At 42.6% G+C, this 26,849-nt stretch overlaps 1 protein-coding gene across 8 annotated transcripts in view; it reads left to right on the top strand.

Annotated features, from left to right (window-relative positions):
- Positions 1-25,373, top strand: part of LCLAT1 (lysocardiolipin acyltransferase 1) — a 119,696-nt gene extending 94,323 nt beyond the window's left edge. For all 8 annotated transcript variants that reach the window (XM_042789751.1, XM_042789756.1, XM_042789752.1 and 5 more), the window contains one exon: positions 21,136-25,373. In XM_042789751.1, the coding sequence (XP_042645685.1) occupies positions 21,136-21,644 (509 nt within the window). In that variant the 3' untranslated portion in view covers positions 21,645-25,373. The remainder of the gene's footprint in view (positions 1-21,135) is intronic.
- Positions 25,374-26,849: the final 1,476 nt, after the last annotated feature.

The raw sequence follows: 26,849 nt of genomic DNA on the forward strand, positions 1-26,849 counted from the left end.
TAATCAAAACACTTTTGTGGTTTGTCAGTGGTGAAGAAATCAGGGTCTGAGAGGGGGTGGTGTGTGTAGCTGATGGGCAGGAGTGGAGTAAGTGCCTGCACCTCCGGAGGGAGGTGAGCGGGTGTGCCTCTCACTTCTGCTGGAGTTTGTAGCTTGGAGGTCCTCTTGGGTCCTTCACCGGTTCAGAAGAGGCTCAGCTGTGGTTCCATGCCTTTGTTTTTTCCATCTGTTGCTAGCCAGGAATTTGTGAGCATCCTTCTCAGATGTGGATCTTGCTGAGGTTATTCATGTCTTTGTCACCTCCCAGGCTGAAATACTGCAATCCATACTTGGAGCAAATGTTCATAAGCCTCCAGAGCTTTTAGCTAGTGTGTAGAAAGCAGTGGCATACTTCCTGAGTGGATTTATTCAACATGGACTTGATTTTTTTTCAGATAGCTTTGAGCCCTTTAACTCTGTAATGAATTTGCTGAAAGCTGCAGGTGTGTTGTATCTCTCAAAATCAGGTCTTGGGAACACACTGAGCTCATGTCTGTTACTCTCCTCTGGCTACCTAACTTGTTCCAGATGCTGTTCTAGGCAATAGCAACTAATAGAGGAAAATGCTACTCTAGGCAACAGTAGAATAATGAAGAAAAAATGTTCCAACCCTTGGCCCAGAATTCATAGGAATTACAGGAGGACACTGTGTTCTGTGTAATCTTGTTTTTGCATCTTACCAACACAACAGATGTGAGCTGCAGGTTGGGTCTTCTGCCATGAGAAGACAAGCCTGCACCCACATCTTGGATGGGGGGGGGGGGGGGGGGGGGGGGGCAGAGAAAGGGAGAGTGCTTATCCTCTTTGGTGGGTGAAGGAAGAGGTTTCTAATAAGAAAGCATACCGTGCGGATAGCACACAGTCCAGCCTGACTCTGCAAGCCAGCAGTGGGAATCCCTGTGTCCTCCTTCCGTGGACAGCCAGGGGTTCAGGTTCCCCAGCAGCCCCAGTACTGACATGGCTCTTTGGTGGGCTCCATGTGCTGAAAGGACTCACTGCAGGATGGGGGGAGCAGGGAGCAGCCAGTGCGGGGCAGGAGGCAGCAGCTTCACTCCTTTCAGAGGTGATTTATTACGGGACTAGTTTAGCAGCATCACCTGCATCCTAAGAATAAAACTTAAAAAAATGCCTTTTGGAGAGAAGGGTGTTGGCTGTCACACTGAACAGGCTACATTTCTGTTTTGGTCGCATATTGCAGTCACATTCACATCTAGCCCTCTGTCTAGGTCAGTTATCTCAACAATTAAAGTAGTGCAAGCACTGAATCAGAAGGCTCCATATTCAAGGTGGTCCCAGGGGCCAGAGCGCAGTCCTGAGCTCAGATGTGTTTATTTGCCTGTGAGGACATGGGCCGTTCTGCTGATCGTACAGGAGCATCTCAAATACGTGTCTGCCAGCTGTTCCTCCTGCTTCCAGCAGTCACGTTCCCTGCATCTGAGCTCCCGTGGCAGGGCATGGTACGTGTTTCATGAAGTCCTTCCAAGCAATCTCTCTGTGCCTCACACCTAGTAAGATCTCAAGCAGAAAGAGATTTCTAGAAATCTCCACCTCAACAGCCAAGAAGATGACTTGGCCATGTTCTGGAGGGGTCAGGGGTAGCTTCAAGCATGGTATTGCTTTTACATTACCAGTGTGGATGTTCTTTAAGCCTAGTTACTGTTTCCTCACATAATCCGTATACAACAGCCCTTGTTCCAAGGGGACAAGAGGAAAAAAAAAATAAAAGGAAGGCAGATACAGATATTGTATCCAGAGATGCATCTTGCCTGGAAAGCTGATGTCTGTAAAAGGCTTACAAGCAGTCTGCTAAAAGTAGTAAACAGTAGTAGCCCCATCTTGCAGAAAAACAAGATGTTTTCCATAAGAGTCGTTTCCTGTGAAGTTTTCAGATTTAAAATGAGCAAAGAGCTGTCGATGGGCTACCTTTTTTCTTGTTATGAACCCAAAACTACATAAGTTATGATGGACAAAATAGAGAATATCTAAAACAGATCCCCTCATTGCTGTTCTTTAGCCCTACATTACAGACTGAGGAGAACAGCTGAGTTGGAGGGTCAGTCAATTTATTTTCTGTATTTCTCCAGCCCTGCTCCAATCTCTGGTGCTGGTCAATTATAACAATAGCAGCAGATTGCATGTCAGGACATCTTATGAAGTGAGAAATTAGGACTGTTGAAGACAACCTCACAGATGTGTGAACCAGGGAATGAAGTGAGAATTAGCCTTTAATAATACGTATAGTGTTATGTACTGAGCCTGGCTTTGGGTTTGTTTTTTTATTTATTTTGTGACATCATAACAAGGGGTAGAAATTGAAACAGTACTAAACTTATTCACAGGATTTCACAGGAATTCTGAGGGTACATTCCCAGCATGACGGTTGTCTTGCTCTCTAGGTAGAATTATGGTATTTAAAGCAAACTCAATATTGATTCATTCCTCTAATAAGAAATAATGAATAATATTTATACATGTCTATTCACCGTGTATAGTGAAGACAGAAAATGAAATGCAGCGCTCTCAGTGGCATTTAGAAACATGGAATTGATGATGTGCAGCAGTTACTTGTTTATTGTGCACTGTGTTTCACAATATACGGTTGTCTTGCATTTCCATCACTGTACCTTAATGTCTGACATGCCTCTGGTGCCAAAACATCACGCTGTGGGTTATCCACAGGCTACATTGGATTTACGATTTCCTTCTTCACCTTTGTAATCCAGAATGTTTTCTGTGTCTTGATAGATAAATGAGCACATCTTGCAGTAAAATTTTATATGGGAATTCCTAGAGCAACCAGTTCAAAAGCCGTGGCATGGTATACAATTAATGATGAAACTTTGGCTTTGCATTTATGTCGAATTGTGAAAGAAAGACTGCAATCTCTTTTTTAAACATAAAACATTTAAAATCGAATATTTATTATGCCTGGATTTGATAAGGCTACTTACCAGCCTAGACATGTTTGCACACAGCAGTATCTTCTCATTTAAATTCAATCACAGTCACAAAACAAGCCTGGCTTAGACTAGCTGAAGATATAAACTTCATTTTCATCTCATTAGGCCACCTGGAAGCAACAATCAGTGAGTAGTCCTGACGTCAATGGTCTCTCTACTTCATTAAAATGTTAATTTCATGGCTTTAATTCCCTTTGTAAAACGTGCTGCTGCAGGACACTATATGCAGATTTATTCTGAAGCAGACAAATCTGCATGCCATATTCCTTTTTTAGTCCCTTAGGTTCCTTTGGATTTTTATTTTTAGCCATTCCTATTTTTATAAACTGCTGTGAAAAGATGATCACCATAACAACCAAAAAGTAAATATTTTCTTAAAGCAGCCCTTTGAGAATGTATACTTAAGAATCAGGAATTCAGGGCATCATGAATTTAGTGATATTTTGCTCTGCCGTTCCCTTTTTCAGTACTCAAAAATAAGACAGGTATTGTTACTGGCTAACATTTTCAGACAGATCATGAACGGAAAGCATCATGTATAGTAAATCAGAAGCAGCTACATTGATCAGCTGTAGCATCAACATTTTTAGTTGAGGTCATGCTGATGTCAGGACAAAATGACGGACTTTTAGATCAATTTTAGAATCCTTCCTTGATATGTACTTCCTCAGCATTTAGTCATCTTCATCTTGCTTTAGGGGATACAATTCTGGTTTTATAGCATTCTTCAAAATTGTACATTATAGATTGAGTTCAACCACTGGTAGTAGAACTGAGTCTTCAGTGCAGAAAAACAATAGAAGGCAATTGTTCATCTAGTCTTGTCCCCTTTTACTATATACAATTCTTTTTTAAAAATGAGTCTGTGTACCATTGAATATTTTCCAATAAACTCTAATTATGTTTCGTTATGCCTGTGCTATCTATAGGTAGATGTGTACTTGTATTGCAGATGGTAAAACCGAAGTGCCGTGTCTGGACTTCTGGGGACCCATTGCTGATTGAGCTGCCTGGCTCAGGAGCGAATACGGTGCTCAGCCGGGTGGCTCTGATGACACGCTTGGGTCTGGGCTGGTGACAAGACTCAGCAGCAGGTCTGCCTGCTCTACCCTGGCACCTACTGTCACTTTAGGCTCTGTACAAATCCCACTGGGCCCCCACGGGCAGGTGGTGCCAAGGCCTTTCTGTGGAGGACCCTGGACAATGGATGTACTCTGCCTGACGTTAACCTGGCTGGAGGTGGCAAAGACTGCCAAGTCTTAATCCAGCAAATAAAGGAGTTATTTTCCTATGCACTGGACACATCTGAAGTTTTCCCTCTGGAAATCCCAGTGGGATTTTCCTACAGCTAGCCCCAGGAGGATGTTCCTGGTACGTGGAACAGGTAGTTAATTTGGCCTCATGCCTGCCAGGAGAGCAGTGTACATGCAGCTGTATCCGTCTACTACCGTTCACATCTCTAGTTCTCTTGAAGGTGTGTAGCTCAAGGAGTAAAATAGAAATGTGCTCTGTGATTTTAACTGACAAGTAGCCAAAATAGCTTTAAAGATGTGAATACGGTAAAGTTAGACAGCCTTCCAGACCTCCATCAGTTTCCTGTTTCAGATTAGGAAAGATAATTTACCGTCGAATCTAAAATCATGTTGGTACCTATTCTATCACTTTTAGTGTCAAGGGAGAAGTTTTTTAAAAGTCAGTGAAGACAGGTGGACAGGAGCCAATTCATTTCCATCTTGGGGCTCTTGCCTACAACGTTATTTCATTGCAGGCAGCGCCATAACTCAATGTACTAGTCACTTTAAAATACCAAAGTGTGCCAGGGTTTTACTCTATGGATAGAATTATTCATTCATGTCTGCAGTTGGTGAGAGCAGAGTGATACAATGACAACTTCTCAGATCACAGATTGATCCAGAGAAATATTCCATTTTGTAACCTCTGAGACAATAGCTGTTATTGCAGCGGCATATTCACTCCTCCAACACTGTGTTTTGATTTGACATACAATATATCTTATAAACTAATCAAAGAATTTGTCACTTTGGTGTGCAGTCCACTTAAACATGAGTTACTACAGGTGTTTGAACAGAAGTTGTCAGTTTGCCAAATTAATTTTGTTGTCAGCCTTGACATTTGAAAGGCCATTTCTACAATAAAGTGACATAGTTAAAGTTGCTGCTGTCACTTAATGAACTTATGACTGTAGGTTGACATGGCTTTGGGAGAATAAAAATAAGAGCTCTTTTTGTTTTGCATTTCTTTTGCCTCAGTCACTAATTACGTATAGTTCCAGAGATAGTCATGCTATAATTGCTTATTGTTTCGTTTGTTTACTTGTGTTTAATGCTCTTGGAAGCAGGGCAGATGGAAGAGTTGGTGGGAGTTAGTTTATGTCACCATTAGTTAGGCAGAAAATGTACTGAGATGAGTGGTGGACTTTGGGTTTCAGCAGCTGTCATGCTTTCCGTGTTTCAAAAAGTATAGCAAAGCTGCTGAAGTTTTCCTTTGCTTGTGTTTGCCCACAGAGAGAAAGGTTTTTACCAGAACTACCTACCTCTTAAAGCTAAACTGCCTGGACTCAGCCACGCTACACTGGATTTTTCATCACCCCATTGTTTATGTGTGAAAGACCAACTGGCAGGTCATCATTCTCCAGCTCTTGAAAAGCCTAACTTTTAACCGTTTCTCACATGAGAGATTATGCTCTTCAGATAAACCTGAACTCTCTCCACCACCTTTGTTGACCTGCCATACGAACCAGTGGCAACTTCTTTGTTCCCATCTGTAAGGACAGCCTTTTTCCTTCCCGCTAGGATAGAAAATGGGAAACACCCAGTTGCTCCTGGCTGAGGAACACATTGTGCTGTACCATGGCAAAAAGCCTTCCTGTGGTCAGTTCAGAGTTTTCCACCAACCTTGGACCAGATCTCTTCCGCGACTCTCATTCCTCCAGAGCAGAGGTGTTGGTGCCTTTACTGGTGGTCAGGAGGGCTCTTGTCCTTTCTCTCGTGGCTGAAGCTCTCCACAGTTGTTTGTGTCTGTAGACCAAATACGAGGGACAATATCAGCCTTCACCTAAAGTCTGTGCAGATGGTGTCTAGCTTGTTCGTGGCCATGGAGACAAAACGTTGGGACTAGGGGGGCTGGATGTGGATTGTAGTGAACAGTGTTACGTACGCAAGCACTTGAGGGGAAATATCAAGGTACTACAGAGGAACGTGGGGTTTTCTGGGATGTGCTACTGATGTGCGTGTTTCCAATCTGTTTGCTGTTCCTGTACACCCCGGGATATCCCAGTGCAGGGAGCTGTGGAGCGAGGACTACAGTACAATGCCATTTGTGCTTTCAGTGGTAAGCCTGGGGGGAGCAATGTGACATTGTTGAGGCAGTCCTGAGGGAAAGTGTTTCTGAACTCAAATGTGTTAGATACAGCAACATGTATTTATGGAAAACATAGCTCAGAGGCATTTTCTGCTACGATGAATAGTTTCTCCCCTTAATTAAGCATTGTCCTTTCAATGCACTGTGTGAAATTTAGTGGGCTTCATTTTTCCTAAGTTAAAATATTTAAGGAAAACAATTGTGTGCTGACAACAATGGACTCTTTAACTTGCAGGCCGTTTGTTTCTATTATTCCTATGAAATACACTGAACTGCCTAAGTTGATTTTATTCATTGTGGTTTAGTTCTGTACATATTCATATTTGTGTCAAAAAGCAACGTTAAAAACATTAGTAATGTTTGCTCTCAGAGCTTTCTAGCATGTAGTGCCAATGGAGTTAAATACTCTGCTGGAGTTCAGAGATGGAAGTTTATAGCAGATATTTTCAGGAAACCAATTTTAGACTTCTGTAGAAAGAAGTATGTACAAAAACAATTTACAACATTTTTTCATCTGTGACTTCAGCTGTCAGCAGGGGATTGCCTTCTGATCTGTATAAAAAACCTAGCAGACCACTGCAGCCCACGTCTTTAACATGAAGGTACAATGCATAGATTATGAGCCTAAACCTGGTCTTACTTGCCTTGAGCAGAGCGACACATTTGGCTTAGTGCTGGGCCATTCTCTCTTGCGATAAGGGGTCTCTCTCCACCTTGTTCTTGCAATTCTGAGACGAGATTTGAAGATGAACAGCTGGCTCCTATCTGACTCTCTTGCTGTCCTTGAGGTAGGAGTTCAGTTTTCACTTCTCAGGCTGGCAGACTGACAGTATCACACACGTAGAAGTACAAGATGGATGCCAGAATTCAGCTTCTGTCTGGGCACAGTAATGACTGTTCAGGCACTCGCAGCAGTCTTTGCTCATTTTCATTCAAAGGATTGACTTTAGTATAGTTTTCCTAAGCACCCCTATGAACAGCAGTAGTTGGAACAAAACCATTAGCAAATCATTTTATTTCTAGAGACAGATCATTTTGCTACTGTGCATTTAAAATTACTGCAGTCCCTCATTCATCTGCAAGGCCATGATGCTGTGTTTTCACAGATTCTGTGGTATCCAGCATCCCTTATTTTTTTCCGTGGCACTGTCATGACAGTTTCTGCTGGTACAACCATTCTCACGTCACCACTTAAACATAACTGAGCTGGAGCTAAGGGCATTGATCAGTGGTTCCAGCAGCCATCGGTGGAGGAAGCTCATTTGCTCCTGGACCTCCCTGTGTCTGTTTTCTGCAGGACGCCTCAGGGTGGAGGAGCAGCTCCTTTCCATGCTTCATTTTTCCTAGCACTTTACCAGTGAAGGGGAGAAACGCTGTTAGCATTGACACCGTAGAAGTGCGATGCAGGATAAACGGCGCGTGTCCTTCACCTTGACTTGAGTGAATGAGGTGGGTAGCAGCTAGCCCATTTCACTGAGGGGACCACCACCCCAGTGCCATCAGGATGCAATCAGGAGGTTGTTTGGTTTTACAATAAGCATGGCTTGAGCAGCTTTTTGGGTTTTATTTAGGGAAAGAATTGGGAGGCACTCAGTTATGTGCCATGGGTACCTCCTAAAGAAGCGCATCCTGATCAGGGGCAGTCAGTTGTACCTGCAGGCTGCAGGTGGGAGGGCTGGAGGGGGGTTGTGCTGGTTGCTTGCCCTGTCCTCTCTCCTTCCGTAGCGCCCGGGAGGGTACTTGTGTTACGTGAGGTTTCTCTGCATCAGCAGGATCCAAAGGCCGTCAGACCTTTCAACTTCATGGCTCCTTTCCACCAGACGAGCTCAACCAAGTAGCTGCAGCCGGGTTTGGGTCTGATCCCATGTCATTAGGGAGGAAAGGAACTGTATAATCATTATCCTTTTTAGAAATTTTAACCACAGCCTGTGGAGGAGAGGGATGGCAGTGCTTTATCTGACAAATATGTCACTGTCTTTCATCAGCTGATTATAATCATCTTGGAAGTTCCAGTGTGTCTGTTTTTCCCTCTTCTTTTTTACTATTGTGTTTTGTTTAACTTTCCCTAATGAGCCCAGTGAAAAGCAATTGTTCTAAATAAATCATGTACGCTACAAAGCAGTATATCACAATTAGGTTTCCATTATACTTTAATTAGGCATTCCATTATTAAATTGATGTCTTTGGCTTCTTCCAGGTCTCAGACTAATCCTGAAACAAATTCTTCTTTGTGGATAAATATTAGTCAGTTGTAATTAAAGAGTATTCATTGGAGTTGCAGCTTTTCATTAAATCCCTTTCTGATTAAGATGGCTTCCCCAAGTACTGGGCTGATTAAATTTAATAAGATTTGTCCACTTGTGTGTATCATGGTCTGGTGGAAACAGTTTTAGCACCAGGGGATTGGGAACAATAAGTTCATATCGCAGTGCAGGCAGTCATGGGTTTAAATGCTTGTTACACACAGTGCCGTATGCTCTTGTATCAAGGGACTCTGTGGTTTGCATGGTGGGTCAGTGGAGGAAAAAAACATGGAAATTGAATTAGTAGTGTTAGAGTTGAATATCAAATGGTTAAGTTGTATCTATAGAATTACAGTAAAGAATGAAAGATTAAAGTATGTTAGAGGCTCTGTTTTGTTGATTATTTCACAACTAGGGCTTTGCTGCTTAATTGACACTTGAGTGCTTTTATGTCCCAGGCTGATTTCACTGAGTGAGATGTATAGATGAGCTCGTTTCTATGTAAATATGCCTCAGCTGCAAATTCAGATAATAAAACAGACATTCCTGACTGAAGTTCTACAGCAGAGTATGAAATGTTTTCAGAGCAAAATCCCTCTCCTGGATTTAAAACAAGGTGGAGCAAAAGCATGATGTGGCTTTAGTATATCTATCAATCAGAGAGAATTTATAAGCCTCAGAATTTTCAGTGTGCTGAAATTACACCTTCCTGACAGGCTTCTGGTGCTGTTCTGCATTCCTCTTGCTTTGTACACAGAAATGAAAACAAACCACTGTGACCAAGAATGGCAATAGCACTAATCGGCGAGACATGAAACGCGAGAGATTGGCTCAGGACGTCTGCAGAAGCACTCCATCCAAATATTTGAGGTGGCTGCTAGCAGGTGTTTTTTCAACATCTAGTTCATACTCTATTTTTGGTGCAGGGTGCATTTTCATCTAGTGTTTTGGTTTGGTATGGGCTGTATTCGTAATACTGAATCTCTCAAAAGTCTGAATGCATTTTTAGTTTCTTCTCATGTATCCCAAATATAATGGTACTAGGTATATCATCTAGCCCATCTTTCGTATTGCAAGGAATCCAAGTTGACCCCTAATTCCAGATTGCTCTTCCTGGGGCTGCTGGAGGCTGCACTAACCGTGACTGACGCCTGGGACAATTTGAAGAGGGCAGGGTTATAAAACAGTGTCAGGTCACTGAGCAGCTAAAGAGTACTCTCTAGCGGTTGACTTTGGGTAGTGATAAGAACAGATAGCAAAGTGCACTGAATTAATATAAGGTTACTCATCTGTAGCCATTAAAAAAAGGGATGAGAGTAAGGTGAGGAAACTGAACTTTATACCTGAATTATAGAAATTAACAGATATAATGCACTAGAAGCCAAGAACAAACCCCCTTTTCTTTAACAGTCATCATTTATTTACTTATTGCTACTGTTGCAATACAGCACTGTGTGGTGTTATGCTATTCATCGCACCATCCTTCCATTGGCATGAAACAAGGGCCGATGGGAAGTGAGAGGTCTGTGGTGTTTCTGAGGAGATAGGATTCACTTTGATCCACTGATTACTGATCAAGCACTGCCACAACTGCTTCCTTCTGAATATCTGGGTGAATTATTTTTCTCTACTCCTTGCAGTGTCTCACACTGGTTTTGTAGTGACTTTACAAAAAACAAGACTCAAAAGAAGTTGCATGGTCAATCTGCGGATTGGCTGGGGTCTACTGTTTGTTTATCTAAGACAGTGTGAAAATTTTTTAAAATTATGCAAAAATTATGAGAAAATTCCTACCCTACAAAAAAAAAATGTATTTGAAAAGAGTATAAGCAATGGTTGTGGAAGAAATGGGGGGAAATAAATAACATTTAATAGAATGAACAGAGAGATTGGGAGGGGTAGCTTCTTTAATGCTTATATTTTAATTGGGATCCAGAAAGCTAACATATGCTTTTGTGCTACAACATGGCAGTTTGTACATACTGCTACTCCTTACATCTTTAAAAATGCAGCACTTTTCCAAAAATTCCAGTTTTTACACCAGCTGCATTGTTTACCTATCAGTAACATCCTGCAATGTCGGGCATCATTGGTGTGGTAGTTGTGTATTTAAACTGTTCCACAGTGGTTTTTTGCTTTACTTTTAACTCAGTGAGGCCAGTCAGAAATGACAGTGGAAATTGTAGATGCAATAGCTGAATTCTGGCAGAACTGGATTACCTTGAATAGGGATGTTTTTTCTGCTGTAGAGATTGATGCTTAATTCATTCTGCCTTGGAGAGAGATTGTTCATCCAGGCAGAGAACAAAGAAACATACCGGGGTGGATGACTTCTTTCTCAGATTCCCAGTGATTTTCAAATGCCCAACAAATAACAGGGGAATTAGGTGGATAGTCTGTTATATTAAAGATAAGAATAAGCTCTCTGTGTGTGTATAGGGTTTATTTCAAGGCTATTTGATGCCTTATTTTCACTTAATTGTCATGATACTTCACTTTCCAGAGATACTTGGATGACTAGTTTAGCTTTCTTTTTTAAAATAAAATCAAATCAGCCGTTTCCTAATTTTTGTACATTTGCCTGTCTAGCAAGACGTCTTATCATGACAAGGTAGAGTACATGTGATGCTTTCTAAAAGGATTTAACTGCAGTATAGTAAATTATCTTATTTTCAAGCATAATTGTGATTCTTGTCTGAGTTTGTTGGCTGTTTGCCAGGAAATTAATGTTAGAGCTTAGTGAAGTTGGGGAGTCACATACCAATGCATCAGTGTCTGTCTGTTATGAAACACCATTTTTCTGTATGAAAAAGTAGTGGTGGACTATAAGCCTAGAAACAACATGTTTTCTCCTTCCGCACATGTAACATACCTATGAAAAACAAATCCTATCTGTGTATATAGAACAGACTTGTATGTATTATGGGATGCCGAAGAGAGCAAATATGCAGGCAGGGGAATAAACATGGCATTTTTTGTTATCTGGATTTGATAAATATAGTTTGGGAATGATAAAGAGTGGTGAGTCAGTTATGCCTGGTCATCCCTAGTGACTGAAAATAACTTGTTATTCCAACCCTTTTATCCCTCTTCTCCCTCCTCTCCACATATTTTGTATTTTATTTATAGCTGAACCAGCTTTTGCTTTGCAATTCCCAAAATAACCCTTCAGAGCCAGGGTGGGAAGACCAAAGGGCAGCAGCCCCAGGACAGTCTTGCGGGTGGAGCCCCTGGGTCGGGGCGTTCCCCATCAGGATGGCTGGGTCCCCCTCCACCCTGCACACCCTTGCTGCTTCTGCTTAGAGATTCCTCTTTTCAACAAGCCCCCTTGGGTCCTGAGGCCGGAGGCCAGTTTGTATTGACAGCGTGGGGTGTTCCCCGTGGGGTGTTCCAGACGAGCTGGCTGAACCTTTGATAGCAGCTGGGTCAGAGGGCCCATGTCCGGGGGGGTGGCAAGATAGGTTTGTGTCTGTAAAACCTTGCTGGGGGTTGTAAGCTGTTCTGAAACACATGAAATCCAGGACCACAGCCGGTACTTGTATTTTTCCTGTAAAGCATAGCTGTGCAAACAATGCCTGCAGTAACTGTGAGCTAAATACTCTGGTTTTTGCTTCAGCTTGACATGTGCCTAAGTATTTTTGTACAGTTTCATCTGTGAATTTAAGAATCAGTTTATCACATGATATATCTGAACTTGCAGACCAGGACAATACACTTCTTGATCTGCTCTTAGCTTTCCCGCAGCACTGACTTCTTATACCACAACTCAACTACCCTGTGCCTTCCTTCTTGTATTAGCTCTGATTTGGTTTGGAGAGGAGGGATGGAGCTGGCAGGTGTGTCTGCTGAAGAAAAGAGCATCCCTTATGTTCAGTTAGAAATGAGGGACTTCTGCTGCTGCAGTAATGTTGTTTTATAGTCCTGCAAAGAATCACACAATCTGTAAGAGGCATTTAAGTTCATTAGATTTTTATTGGTATTACAAGTTCAGTGTAGTGATGGTGATTAAAATAAGAAATTTAGGTAAATTATTCTTTGCCTAATTGCAGTCCTCCTTAGTTTCTGACATGGAGAGGGCAAGGGGAGGGATGTGCTAAAGCAGCAGAGGTAAAGCTGGTTATCAGGCACCAGCCTGGAGTGTGAGAATCTCAGGCTCTGTCACAGGTGACAGTGGAAAAGCTCCCGCATGGCTTATTTGCGTGCCCTGACCCAACTGGGGATTAACAGCCTTTCAAAGATGGTGTGCCAGGCTGTATTCTCCTCGCCTGGCGGAATTTCCTCAGAAATTGGGGAGCAGTACCTGCTAGCTCCCTGGTACCATGTCAGTGGCATCTCCCTTCTGTGGGAGGTGGCTGCCCAGTTCAGCCATGGAGGCTCAGCAGGCTTTGATTGGAGAATGGTGGGTTTTGCGCGTTGCTTTGGGTCCTACTCAGGTGTCATCCTGGCATGCTCACCGTAGCTTGCTGGCTCCATCGCCTTCCAGGATATGGCAAAAGGCTTTGTAATGCTTAATAAAGAGGGCTAAATATCAGCTTTCACTGCAGTGCTATAGCTACAAGAAAGAACATAGTCTTTGGAGGCATAAAACCAAAACCTTGTAGGAATGTTAGTGCTACATGTCTGTGTATGGACTTAATGAGGCCATTTTGGAAAACTACGTGGTTCCAGCACCCACACTTTGAAAAATGTGTTGAAATATTAGAAGAGATTCAGAGGGCTACGAGAAGGATTTGCGCTTTTAAAGACATGCTTCATATTGAGATTTCAGAAGCATGGTAGGTTTAGTTCCTTCAGGAGCACTGTAGGAGGTTGGCAGATCAGACTGACACTTACCTACATGAACATAGACAGCTCTGTAGTTTAGCAGAGTTATATGATCAGGAAGTAAAAGTACAGAAATAATGTACACCCCCACCCCATTATTTAGAGGAATTTCCTGTCTCATATTAAAAGCTTTAAGATGGCACAGGATATTTGTCTTACAGCATCCCATGGCAAAGCCAAAAGCATTCTGCGTAAGCTCCTGTGGCCTGTGTTGTTCAGGAGATCAGATTAAATGATGATAACGTTCCCATCTGATCTTAAAATAATTAAATGAGGTATTTAAAGAGATTTCAAAGTCAAAGCAGATTTCCCCCCCCCCCCAACTTCAGTTAGTGGTACTGTTTTACACATTAATGAGATGTGGCATCAGGGCTGCAAAGCTATGTGATTTAAATGTATTTAACAAAGGAATTAATGATTGCTGATACCTGTGAGGATGTTCTTCTGTCTCTTGATCTTTGTATCAGCCGAGTTGTCAGTTCCTAGTACCTAGTCCTCTACTCCCTTGTGCACCGCCCGGAGCACAGCCCCTTTCTGTTGAGGAGCAGAAAGCAGCCCGGGCTGTCCTTTCCCTAGGCTCCCACCCTCGAGGACAAGAGGTGCTGTTTCCTAAACTCCTTCATGTCTGCAGGTGGAAGATCTTCCTATCTCCTTGTATCACAACGCTGATGGAAAATGGGGTAGCTAGAGAAAGAATTGGTATGCAGGATTGCTCTTCTCTGTTAATCAAGGCCAGCGTTATCATTCTGTCTTTTTTTTTGTTTGCTTATTTGATTGCTACACTTACCCAAAAAAGATTTCCAATAGCTACTGAGTTGAAAGTGATTTAGATTAACCCTGGTTGACACCGCTGCTTTAAAGAGGGATGCCTGAAGTTTTAAATCTTCACAAGGATGATACTTCCCAGGAGGGGCTGTAAATCTTCGAAGCTGCTCCCTCCTGATACTGTGTTCTCAAAGAAAAATGACTCAAATCTCAGGAGCCAAGACAGTAATATTTCCCAGTAAGCAGTTTTAAATGGCTTTTGTTTTAATGTTCAGAAAAGTTTCTTTGTTTCAAAGCTAATGTATGATACTCAGATATTGTGAAATGTAACTAGCTTTGTTCTACTTATTTTCATCTCTCCTTTGATTATGTTGCTGATCAGTTTATTTACAGAAATGCCAAGCCTCCTTCTGTTGGGTTTCCTAAGGAGGTGTATATAAGGTTGAGGATATTAAGGGGGAGAAGGCAGGGGGAGGCTACAGCCAGTGTTATAATGGAAGCCTGGAAATACATGAAGCACCTGGAACTGTGTGCTGCTTTGCAGGAGGAAGCAGTTACAGTTATATTGTAGTGGGAGGTAGAATGGACAAGGGCCTAACCTATTGGTCTCGCTTTTCACAGAACATCTTATTTTAAGGTGATCATGAATATTTTGTTGTGAGAGCATCTCAGTATAGCTTTCCCCGTTCTGGCTCAACAACTCGTCAACGCACTGTCCTGTGATGTTCCGTGGTTAAGAATAGGATCTTCTCTGCTGGATCAATGCAGGGGAAGAGACTGTATAATCCTTGTATGATTTAAAGTAATGTCAATGATAACTAAAGTGGGACAAATTAAGGCTGCTGAGATCCTTGCTAGGGGTGAGAATGGCTAATAGCCACCACTGTTAATGCCAAGGAGATATTGGCTGCTGGTTCACCTTCCAGACTACTGAGACTCTGAGCAGTTCATTGCATGGATTTGCCTGGGGCCCCTCCTCATTTTTGGCTCATTGATGGTCATTTTGCCTTTAAGAGCTTCTGTTCTAAATCGTAATTTATTCCCTCAAGTCGCTGCTTATATAGAACCTCTTGTCTTGCTGTGAGCTTGCTCAGCATTGCTCAGTCCTGGGGGTAAGCAAGAAAGTGTCCTTGTCATTGATATATATCATAATTGAGGAACAAGCAGTGCTTGAGCTCCCGAGGGATGCTTCTAGCAGAGGGGATGGGTCTATCCAACCAGCCCACTTATTTGGGACTGTGCTGTGAGGCTGAGCATCACTTCTGGCAGTTTTCACCAATTTCAGCTGCCTTGCAATATTCTCTTTGCAAATGTGTTTGAAAGAAGCTGAAAATAGTTTAACCCTGCCTTTTACATTCAGGCTGGGGGGTTTTCCCCCTAGAATTAAAATACTGTGATGACATGGTATTAATGAACATACACAATTAAAAGTAATTTTCAGTTTACCTGTGCTATCTTTATTTTGAACCTAATAGGAGGCTCTTGATTGTAAGATTTTATAATAGGTATGGAGATAAAAGGTTTGCCTGCACACGTGCAAAGGAGCACAGAGGCACAAGGGCAGGTAGGGAAAACCCCAAAACCCAGATGGAGAAACAGAGCCCCTACTTTGGCTCCTCCAAGGGCTGTCACGGGGGAGCCATCAGCCGTGGGCCAGGGCTGACACCCATCACAATGAGTCAATGGGAGAGGCTCCTGTCCATCACCTCACAGACTCAGGGGTGTTACTGCTTGCAGGGCTCTGGAACTCAGTACAGGATGCCCAAGGGGAATGTTTAGGGATTGTACAAGATTTATTACGGGATATTTAGGGGAGGAACCAAAAGTGGGGAAAGGGATGGTTCAAGGTGGTTTGGGAAAATAGAGGAATAAGGGGTAAAAGGGCTGGTCCCATGTAAATGGGGCTGGTCAGTACCCTTTCCTGGCTGTGCCTTGCACCTGATCTGATGGTCTGCCCCATCTTGTCATTAAACCCCATTTCTAACTGTTTTCCTGGGTGAGGTGCAGTGACTTTGTGGGTGTGCACATGGGGGTCCAAGCACCAGCAACTGGAGAGACCAGGGTCCGTGTCTGTTGTGTGGGTGCAGATGCCAGTGCGTGATCACTAGTGACTATTGAGCAGGACTAGCAGGCGAGGAGGGTTAAGAGGCTTGGGAGCCAGGTATCAAAGTGGCTATAAGTCTTGATCAGATACTGGAGAGGTCAGATGGTCACAATTTGGCTACTGGAGGGACTGCAAGGTCCAAGCTGCCTGCTGAGGATCCTGTAGGGTCTGGGGTCAACTGAGGCCAGTTTGCATGTTTGTCTGTCTTTGCGTGAGGCAGCTGCTGAAGAAGGGATCCAAAGACCAGCTGCTGGGTGGCCCTGAGTTCCTAAGGCCAGCTCCTGGAGGGATCGACAGTGCGTGTGTGTCCGTGCAAGGGGTCTGCACCAGCCACTGGAGAGGGGCTGTGGCCCAGGGGCTCGTGTGTCCGGGTGCCAGCACCTGGGAAGACCCATGGCCAGATGCAGCATAGACTGTCTATGCCCAGTTGCTGGAGGGATCCGCAGCCTGTATATATGTATAGAATTCCCACTGACAGACCTTCATCATAATCAACCAGAGAGGGCAACATGATGAGGCCCTTGTGTTTGCTTGAGTGCTGTGTTTTCTATCCGTGTTGATCCATGGCTGGCTGGCTGTGCCTGTGCATTGTACGTGTGCGTTTGTGTGTGTGCTTATTAGGAATACATGATGACCTGCTCCTAGCTGGGGCCGGGAGTTGTAGCATCCTCACCTCTGCTGAGCCACCAGATCTGCAACTTCTAATGTAGAATAAAAATTCTGGTGGATCAGCTGGTGTAGTGAAATAAAATGTCCTAATTTTTCATTGGAAATATTTTTTAAAAGAAGGCATCTTTCTCTGATGCTGTTATTTTGGTCATGAGCCTGGTAAACTCTTCCTCTGCCACCTCTGAGTGCAATGCCCAAAGCGACTAGCTGTGCATAGCAATTGCTTGAAGTAATGTTGTGTATCAACAGAGCCTGAAATATAAATAACTTTGGAGCACAGAAAGCTTACAATGAAAAAGAATAGTGCTTTTGGGGCATCTTGTCATCCCAAAATGGGGACTGACACATGGATTAATCATCATCTGCATGTTTATGCAGTTTATAGCCACTTAACAATAATAACAAATAAACTTTCTATTGACTTTTGAGCACTGTAGTAGGCTTTCCTTTCCTGAGATGCTTTTATGAAGCATAGGTCGGAATATTGCTCCTGGATATGAAGGATATATCATTTTACTGCTGCAGGAAGAAAGTCGTGAGCCTGTAAAGCCACTGAAACTGGTGTCTCTGTCATGAAAAGCTGGGCTACCTGCCTGACATTTTAACCTTAATGGCAGTTTCTTCACTTAATTAGATTTTAGATGCAAAACTGTGAATGTTATTTGATTTCCTCTGTCCTTCATTCCTTTCCCAATGGTATGTGGATACACACAGGATAAAGAAGATCCCTCAAGTGTCACTAAAACCATTGCAAAAAGTGGTTTGTCCACCGACAGCTTGTCTGAACTATGAACACGTATGCTTGCTTACTTCATTTTTGACCCACTAGAGAAGTAGAATGATGTGGCTTCCCTTAGGGCAATTTCTTCTTCAAAAGTGATTTTTTTAAGCAGATCTTTAAATTCAGGTAGAAAAAAGATCTTTAAAATCGTGACTGCCCTGCATCTTCACTTAAGATCACTTTGTTTTGCTGGTTGACTGGCACCTTGCTATTGATCTGACACATGTGCTGTTAGATCTCTCTCTGCAGAGACAAGGAGCTTAACTTTGGAGGGGAACAGACACAGTAAAGATGCTCTAGCCAAGGATGCAGGCTCAAAACTACCTGATTAAACCTAGCCTAATGGAATTTTTTTCCTGCTCACAAATGGTCTACCTTCATCTGCTGCGGTAACTTTTCTGCTTTTTAGCAGATTCACTTCTAGCAATGATGCATTGACCCTGTCCATATTAAAAGATGGCATTGATAAATCAGCAGAGAATATGCAGAACCCTTTTGTTCAAGTCTGCAGTGTGGATCCTGCAGCTTTACTTCATGTAACACTAGCAGGGCATGCTTCTGTCAGCAGCTGTAGAAAACTGATTGAAGCTGGTCCTTTCCACATGCTTGGCTTGCCAGGGAATTAAAGCTTCAGGCTGCCATTTGTGTGGATTTTTAAAATATGTATGACCCAAACAAGGGGCCTGTTGAGAAAGGCTCTAATCCTCTTGCATATGAAACCTGGTATTCTGGTCTCTTTCTGATGTTTCTGTGCTTTCAGATATGCTAAATGTACCTTTGAAGTTTCATTTCTTCTTGTGTAACATACATTTTAATAGGTGAACATTGCAGCTGGGAATTAGGAGATACTGGTTCAAGCTGGACACACTGAGCAGGACACATAATCATCCTTTGCCTCAGTTTCCCTGTTTGTAATGCAGAAAGAGTAATGTTCACCCTGCTGTATGCAGCTCTTTGAGCTTTGTTCTGAGTAACTAATTTAGAAGCCATAATGTAAGGTAGACCTTTTACAATCTGGCTTGAAGCCCTGGTGGAAGGTGCCTGTCTCGGGATGCTACAGGTCCACAGTTAAGGAGTAGAAGCTTCCCTGTTTCTGATTAGGAATTCACAGGCAGAAGTATATCTGCATGCTGAAGGGGTCAGACCAGCTGTGTGGGTGGGTGCCGAGAGTCCTGCCCAGTCCAACACTTGCACAGTCAGAAAATCTGTGTCTTAAGCAAATCTGATGATTTATTGCCTGTGGTCTGTATGCCAGTGATTCTTATGTGTAAAGCCTTGATTTTTCAAGAGCATTTGCGTGTAACGGCAGACTGACTGTTTAGCTGCAAAAACACAAATGACTGCAAGATGGGTGAGAAACTCTTGTAGCCAAAAACTCTTTTCATAGAAGGCTTTTTTCATACAAGGATCTCGGGAAGGCTGGACTTTTCTGTCCTCCCTCTTGAGGTGAAGTGTGTAGGTTTTATGTGCCACTAGGACCTGGGAGCTTGAGAGGATCAGAAGGAAGACTTATTTTAAGAGATGGGTATCTCTTAGAGGCATATGTAGCAACCCTTTCCCTGGCTGGGCCAGGAACTAGGGGATGTCAGTCCTGTAGGATGACTGTAATTCCTTCTGATGGCAGAAATATTTGGAGTAGGGGGGAGGAAAAATGCGAGCTGTTCTCAAAATGAAAGTGCTTTGTGGTAAGGTGCAGCAGGCTGGCCATCATTTCCCTTTGTAAGGCCTGGGTGTCTAAGACATATAATTTTTGGCATCTCTTGGAAGAAGATCTGAAAGGTTTTACCTCTGCAGAATACAGTGATTCTCTGCTTAGATAGGATGTGATCCCGTAGCTAGACAAAAGCTTACGTATTGAGTTTTGATCTGATAGACCTCCTAGGAGCCATATATAGCTCTTTAAAAACCCATGTAACCTGCCACAAAACTGTCCAAGAGAGATCGTTATAAGACAGCACAGCTATAAAATACTCTGAAAGGATGAATAGGGCTTTTCCCCCTCTTGTGATATTTGGAGTTGAACTTTAGATACATAATTTTAAACATGGCCTTTTAAAGTAACTGTCTATTCAGTCCCTGTCATTTTTAGAGCTGTAAAGGAAAGCCAAAATGCCAGGGAGAGGGAGCAAATGAAAAGGGGGAGTGGGGCTAGAGAGTACATTTTGATCATCTTTGCAAGAAGTGACATCATCTATGAGAACAAAAGTCTTCGGTCGCTGCAAGTGGAGACAGCTTTTAGTCTCCAATTCTATTTTGCCCCAAGCCAGCCAGCCAAATAAAAACAGCGGGATAAATCACTGCTGGCAGAACTTAACAGTTATGCAACATCTAGTGCACCATACGCCTATTTTTAGATCAGTTTTACACTAACAGATTTTATTTTATGAAACCTGAAAAGAGTATCTGGTCAGAGGCCAGTGGATAAAGAAGGTATTTAGAAAGTGTAAAACACTTAGGACAAAGCTGTGCTAGTGAACCTTACTTTGACAATACTGCTATCCTTTCAAGAGTGTTGACTTGATCAGGCATGGTAATGAGGGGGAGAGGGTTTTTTCATCAGTATCCCTTGAATTTCTAATCTGCAATTGCTTTTTAAATGGTTAACTATACTCACTTTACCCTAATAGCAAACTATATGTGCTTTACTTAAAGCTGGGCTTCTCCACCATTTATGCTGTACTTTGTCTTTACCAGCACTGGAATGCAGTAAGCAGCAGCTCACCTCCTTACGGTACTGGCTGGTCAGATTTAAAGAAATTGTGTTAATTGGAGTGCTCTGCAAAGCTGGCTGAGCTACAGAGATGCTCCTCATCCTTTGTGAGATACCCTGAATTTAATGAGCTCCTGGTATTTAGCTGGTATATGTTTCATGTATGTTTTCTCAATCTTCAGTGAATTAGGATTGTGTACACTGTTTGCTCCAGATCAAACTGAACCTTTTTCAGTGTTCACAGGAACATACACTAAGTTGTATTTCTTCAGTTAAAAGCAATTTCAGTTTGCAGAACAGATATGAATAACTGAAGATTAGTCTCACAAACTGTGCTCTTCATCCAAGACCAGAGGTACACCTTCTCTAAATCTGACTTTATCCTCTTCCTCACTGTTGTAGTTCTACATTAGTTTGTACAGTGTATAATTTTGTTCCTGAAGTTCTTTGCTCATATTCAGAACAGATAACGACTGGGAGAAGTTTGACCATTCAGCCTTCAGAGATTCTAGCAGAAAAAAAATACTCTGCGTAGCTAGCGTGTCTTTGGGATTTCTGCCACAATTTGGACAGTTTTCAACCATGCCTTGAAGCAAATTAGTGTTCTGACCACTGCATGATCTGAATTGATCTTTTTTCCCCCTCAACCTTTCTTCTAGGTGACAATCTCGATGCTATCCATGACATAACTGTGGCATACCCCCAAAACATTCCTCAGACAGAGAGGCACCTTCTGAATGGAAACTTCCCAAAGGAGATTCACTTCTACGTCCAGAGATATCCCATAGAGGCAGTGCCCACTTCTAAGGAGGAGCTGCAGCTTTGGTGCCGGAAGCGTTGGGAAGAGAAAGAGGAGAGACTCCGACACTTCTATGAAGGTGGAAGATGCTTCAGTGCAACAGGGCAAAGCATTATTCCACCGTGTAAATCTGAGCTCAGGGTTCTCGCGGTTAAGTGCATCTCGCTCCTGTATTGGACGCTGTTCCCACTGGGCATGCTTGCACTGCTGTACCTGTACAGCTTTGCACGATGGTATTTTGCAGCCATGATCATCGTCTTTGTCGTGCAGCAAAAGATGTTTGGTGGGCTGGAACTAATTGAACTTGCTTGTCATCGATATTTTAAAAAGCAACAGAAGTTTCATGACACGAAAATAAAAAACAATTAGTTCTGGGTTAGGGAAAGACGTAAAAATGGGTGGGTTTGAGATGTCCTGCAAATTTTATGCACAGGGAGGAATTTTTGCATGAGAATTGTCTTTTACTATTGCCATTGTTAAACATTTGCACTTGATTCTGTGAAGAGAAAGAAAAATGTTAGTTATTGGTACACGTGAAAATGGTAGTTTTTATCTCTGAATGTAATTTCAACATTGTTCTTGCAAGCAGCTAGCAACTGCATTCTGCTGTAATTGAGAAACAAATTGCTGGATTATTGAACAATCATAAGGACATTCATAAATGTGACATGCACTGAACTTTCATGTAGAAACCCAAACTGCCCAGCTAAGAGAGCCAGATGTATGATTTCTGTATAATCACATTGTTGTAAAGAAAGCACCAGATTTGGAAAGCTGGTAAGTTTAATGATGTTTTGGTGGTAGGTGGAAGTTGGAAGACAAGTTGTTCAGCTTCTTTTTTTTTCTACTGCAAATACTCAAATGTATTTTAAAGTAATTTTTTCACATAAGCTTTTCCAAACACTACTGAGCTTACCACTACTCAGCCATTCTGGCTTGGTCACCCAAAAGGATTTTTAAGCCTTGCAGTCTTGTGTTGTAGTACAAAAAACAGTGCTGGCTCTGCCTCCATTTAAGTCTTAACTGATTATTTAATAGATCTATGCAGCTAAGTTTTGATTTCTCACAGTTTCATGCTGTTTCAGTCTCCCTGTTAGCTGTGGGAGACTTGTTCCTATTGTAGTATACAGAGCTGTGGGATAGGAGAGCTGTTTTTTTTGTTGGTTTATGGGCGTTTTTTTTCTTGTAGAGGCAAAAATAAGTGTGTGTTTCTGAGGAGCTGGCAAATGTTTTTCAAAAAGGTCTCCTGGTAGACATTATTTGATGGAAAACATTCTATTTATTTTTCAGTGTAGGCAAGATACCTTTTTTTTGTTGTTGTTTTCACATTGCTTCCTTAGGCATTTCAAGTGTCCATATAGATAAGTAGGAAGACTGCTTGTTCTGTGCATGTCAGCCAGACCTGTTGAAATGCATCTGACGCAATGGTTGTCTCCTCTATAGGTACAAGAGATGGGTTTCAGACTTATCACAGCACAGGGAAATTGAGCTACATCTTCCATTTGCAGTATTCTCATTGATTACATGATGACATCATTGCTTTTCCAACCTCCTTTGCAGTTTTGGAGGGGGGTTCTTTTGGGGCTTCCACTATAACACTTTCCCTTATTTTCATGACACTCAGAAAATCTGAAGGCTTAAACTCAGACAAGGCACTTTGAAGTGTATTCCTTGTCATATATAATAAGTGTAATGTTCATGCTCACATAATAAGAGACACAAATGTTGCCAGCACTTAGGAGACAATTCAGGTTAGGTTTGTTTTTCAACCTCAAAAATGTTAGACCACTTAATCAACTGTAATGCTGCAAAACCTTCCTGACTTACTAAGTATTTGTTGTTTATTGCATGAAGGCTTGTTTGAGCTAAACCGAGATGGCCTGGCTCCATATGTTGAGTGGCATTGCCACGAAATGTGAAAGGACAGAGTGCAAAATGTAACTTATACTGCGCTGAGTATCTCAAGCATTGGGTCGGCATGGTAGACACATTTGTTTTCTCCTAAATTACAACACTAAACATGTTGTCTAATGTGTTTGTATCAAAGGCCATTTTTTGAATGAATCACCAGCCTCTATTCAACTGTCCCTTGCAAGGTGACAAGTATTTTTTAATCGATGCTTTTAATAACTAATTGTTTATTACACAGAAAGTACTTGAAGCCATCTGTTTTACTCTTAATTTTTTTTAATCCTTTTTTTTTCTTAAAAATAAATAAAACTAGGTTTATATTTAGGGTTATGTTTCTTAATGATTTTTGCATATCTTTATTTCAGTACCTGACGACTGACAACTGGTGTTTCATTGTCACGAGTTGAAGGATATCCTTTCTGCTCTGTGAGGACTTTTTTAAACGTAATTCTGTGATATCAAAGGCATGATTGCAGCTTAAATCTGCGTAGCCTGGTTTTAATTTGCCTAATACTTTGGCCTAGCTGATTTGGTGCATTCCCTGCACATCCAGGTAACTTGCTGCAAAGGAAAACCTAAAAACCTCATTTATGGTTAATGCAGAGGCGACCTATAAGGCCTCTTCTAGTCTGTCCTGAGCCACGGCTGTGCTTTCAAACCAGGAGTAACCATGGCCAGCCTACCCCAATAGCCTTAATGTAGTCTTCAGGAATGACTTCAGAGGACAGGTTATATATGTCGGTGACATAAATACCAGCTTTGCTTTTCTCAGTCGTTCAGAGAATTTTGTGGTGTCATCAAATGTATCAGAAACATCGGTGTGAGTCTTGGTCACGGAGTGGTGAAAGATTTACGTCTGCGTGTGATTGGAGTTGGGCTCTGAAAATTAAATCAAATGCAATCCATCATTGACCCTTAAAAGGGTTTTTTTCCCAGCTGGAGCCAAACATGTAACCTACTGTAATGTGGTAAACATCCTGCAAATCTGTAATTCATCCTCCTCTCTCATGTATTTGGACTGAAGAGAAAGAATAATCTTCTTGTCGGCTGCTAATGTCACATTTGCAATGCCTGACCCCATGGTGCGGGGTGGCACATGGTAAGTGAAGAATCCTCCTCTCACATGGAGGGCTGTTGGCTTTGTGACTGATGTAAACTTTCAGATTATGTGCATCATTTTCAAGCTCAATTAGAAATGAAAGACGGGGAAAAAATTAATAAAATAAAATGCTTTGTGGATATAGAAGCTTCTTTGTTTAAAAAGTGGTTAAGGAACTGGGGGAAGATATTTCTGTGAATGCTTTTTTTTGTTCCTTTTGGTCAAAATATGGCTTTTTACTCAAAAGGTTCTAATATACGGATTTTTTTGGAGACTATTTTGTTCTTACCCTGTTTCCCTATTCGAAGCACACTGAGATGCCACTTAGGGAGATGGTTTATTGGTGGACTTGGCAGTGCTGGGTTAACAGTTGGACTCGATGATCTTAAAGGTCTTTTCCAACCTAAACGATTCTGTGATTCTGTGCCAGGTAAATCACTTTGAAATGTTTTCAGTGCTGTTCGGTTAAAGGTGCTAGTGCTCCAGGAATCACACCCCCCCCCCCCCGTCATGGGGCGCACGTTGGCACGTTTGTCACTGCTCGCCTTCCCTCGCAGCCCCGGCAGCCGCGCCGCTCGGCGGCGACTGCTCTGTCTGCAGGACCTACAGGCCTCGCTAGGTTTTGCTTATGTTATTCGAGACCAGTGGCGTGCTGTAAGGATACTGCTCTCGTTTGCTCAATCAGATGTTTCTTCGTCAGCGTCAGGGGTTTTCTTTCTCTCCACTCGGAACATAAGGTTGAAATTCTGCCATCTGTGTTTGTCACCAAGCTCATCTGGGTAGCAGGATGTCAGACCGAGACGTTTCTCTCTTGGCTTCAAAGCTGCAAGGCCCAAAGCTGGTCTGTAAGGTGTTGTCTTGATCATACAAAACGTAGTTCCTAGTTTTGTGCATTGCATCAATCTATGTTGTTTAAAAAAGATCCGTGTTTTTATAACTTGATTTTATATGTACACTGTGTGAAAGGAAACACCAGGATACTACAAACCTACAGAAAGCCTTAGTTTTCAGAGTTCACTGATTACATTAGAATGTTTTAACCATGTACCAGTTACTCTGTGGCAACAATAAAGACCTGAAGCGTTGCATGTGTTTAATTTTGCTGTTTTCTTTTTACTGCGTGACCCATTCTGTGTGCACCCCGAAGGAGCAAACCTCGTCTTCAGCCGTATGACTGGCTGTCTTGGGCAGGCCGGTGTCCGTTCGGCTGCTCGACCCACGGCTTGTGGCTGTTGGGGTGGTGTGTCTCCCTTCCCTCCATGAGAGGTTGGAAAGGGGTGACTGGCTCTACCCTGCCTTCTAGCGTCTTCATGTAAAGGGATGTGGAAACCTTTGAGCATCCAAGAGGTACAGCTCAATTTTAGCCTTGCTTTGCTGCTTAACCACTATTGCTGTGGCTTGAAAGAGCGTGTTAGGTAGTGATACGTAGGTAAGTCCTCCGTTTTGGCTATAACCTGTTACCACCCTTTTAATTACTGACACAAGAACGTATCCAAGCACAGTTCGTGTTCTTAGAGGACCTGTCTATAATGTAACTTTGGATCACAGGCCCCTTGGTTTCTCTCTCCATTGTCTGAATGCTGATTCAGTGCAGAAAGACAAGGTCTCTGTTTGTCAGGAGCTGTTGTGCTCCTCGTTACCTAACGGGGAATCACCTTACCGTGAGCGCGTACCCCACAGCAGCCCTACCAGAACACTCACATCTCCAGCTGTCAGACCACAAGAAACACAGACCCTGGTAGCAGTTTCTACAGCTGGAGATGGTATTTGCAATGTCTGTGTATGCTCAGGGCATTCAGATTGGTCCCCAAGAGTCAAAATGAGGCATGCTCTGTATTGAGCGACTTGTCTGTCTGAAAAGGTGGTTGTCACTTCCTCTGCTTCCTCAGACCTGAAGTGTGCAACGAAAAAATTGATTTCTCTGGCTTACCTACCATTATAGAAAATAATAGTAATGAGGGCCAAAGCCTTCACCCTCCAGCTGCCCCAAACACCTCCATTTGCAGTTCAATACAATGGGTAAAAGGTTGTCTTATTTCCTGAGGACTTTGAATCAGATCGCAAGCTATTTCAACCAGAAATTATTCCCAGGAGTGGGGAGCACAGTCCATGCTTTCAACGTGCTTGAGTGACTGTCATCCTAGAGAGGGTTTGTGCTGAGGCACACGAGAGCTCACCTCTGCCCTTACTGGGCCTCTCAAAAGTCCCGGCATCTTTAGCAGGAGTGGAGATAGGCCCTGAATTTTTAAGCAGATGTCTTTGTTTTATTCCAGTCTAGCTTCCATATGGTTTGTCATGCCTTTTTCTAGAGTTCTTCATGTGGAGTGACAATTTTCTCTGGTGGTGGGATATGCAGGAGACCGACAGGAGGAGTTTGAGCAAAACTCTGCCTACATTTTCTCAAACAGGCGTTGCTGCTCTCAGTAGAAGGAAGGGTGTTTGCTCCTTTGAGATACTTCATGCTGGGCTGCGTGACAGAGGCGGACATGCAAGGGCCGGTGTGACTGTAATGGTTTTGGTGATCAGCACCCTCTTCCCTAAATTTCTCTATCTTGCTTGTCAGA

The sequence above is a fragment of the Tyto alba genome, unplaced genomic scaffold (assembly GCF_018691265.1).
Source record: "Tyto alba isolate M040663 unplaced genomic scaffold, T.alba_DEE_v4.0 Super-Scaffold_16, whole genome shotgun sequence".
NCBI classification, from domain to species: domain Eukaryota; kingdom Metazoa; phylum Chordata; class Aves; order Strigiformes; family Tytonidae; genus Tyto; species Tyto alba.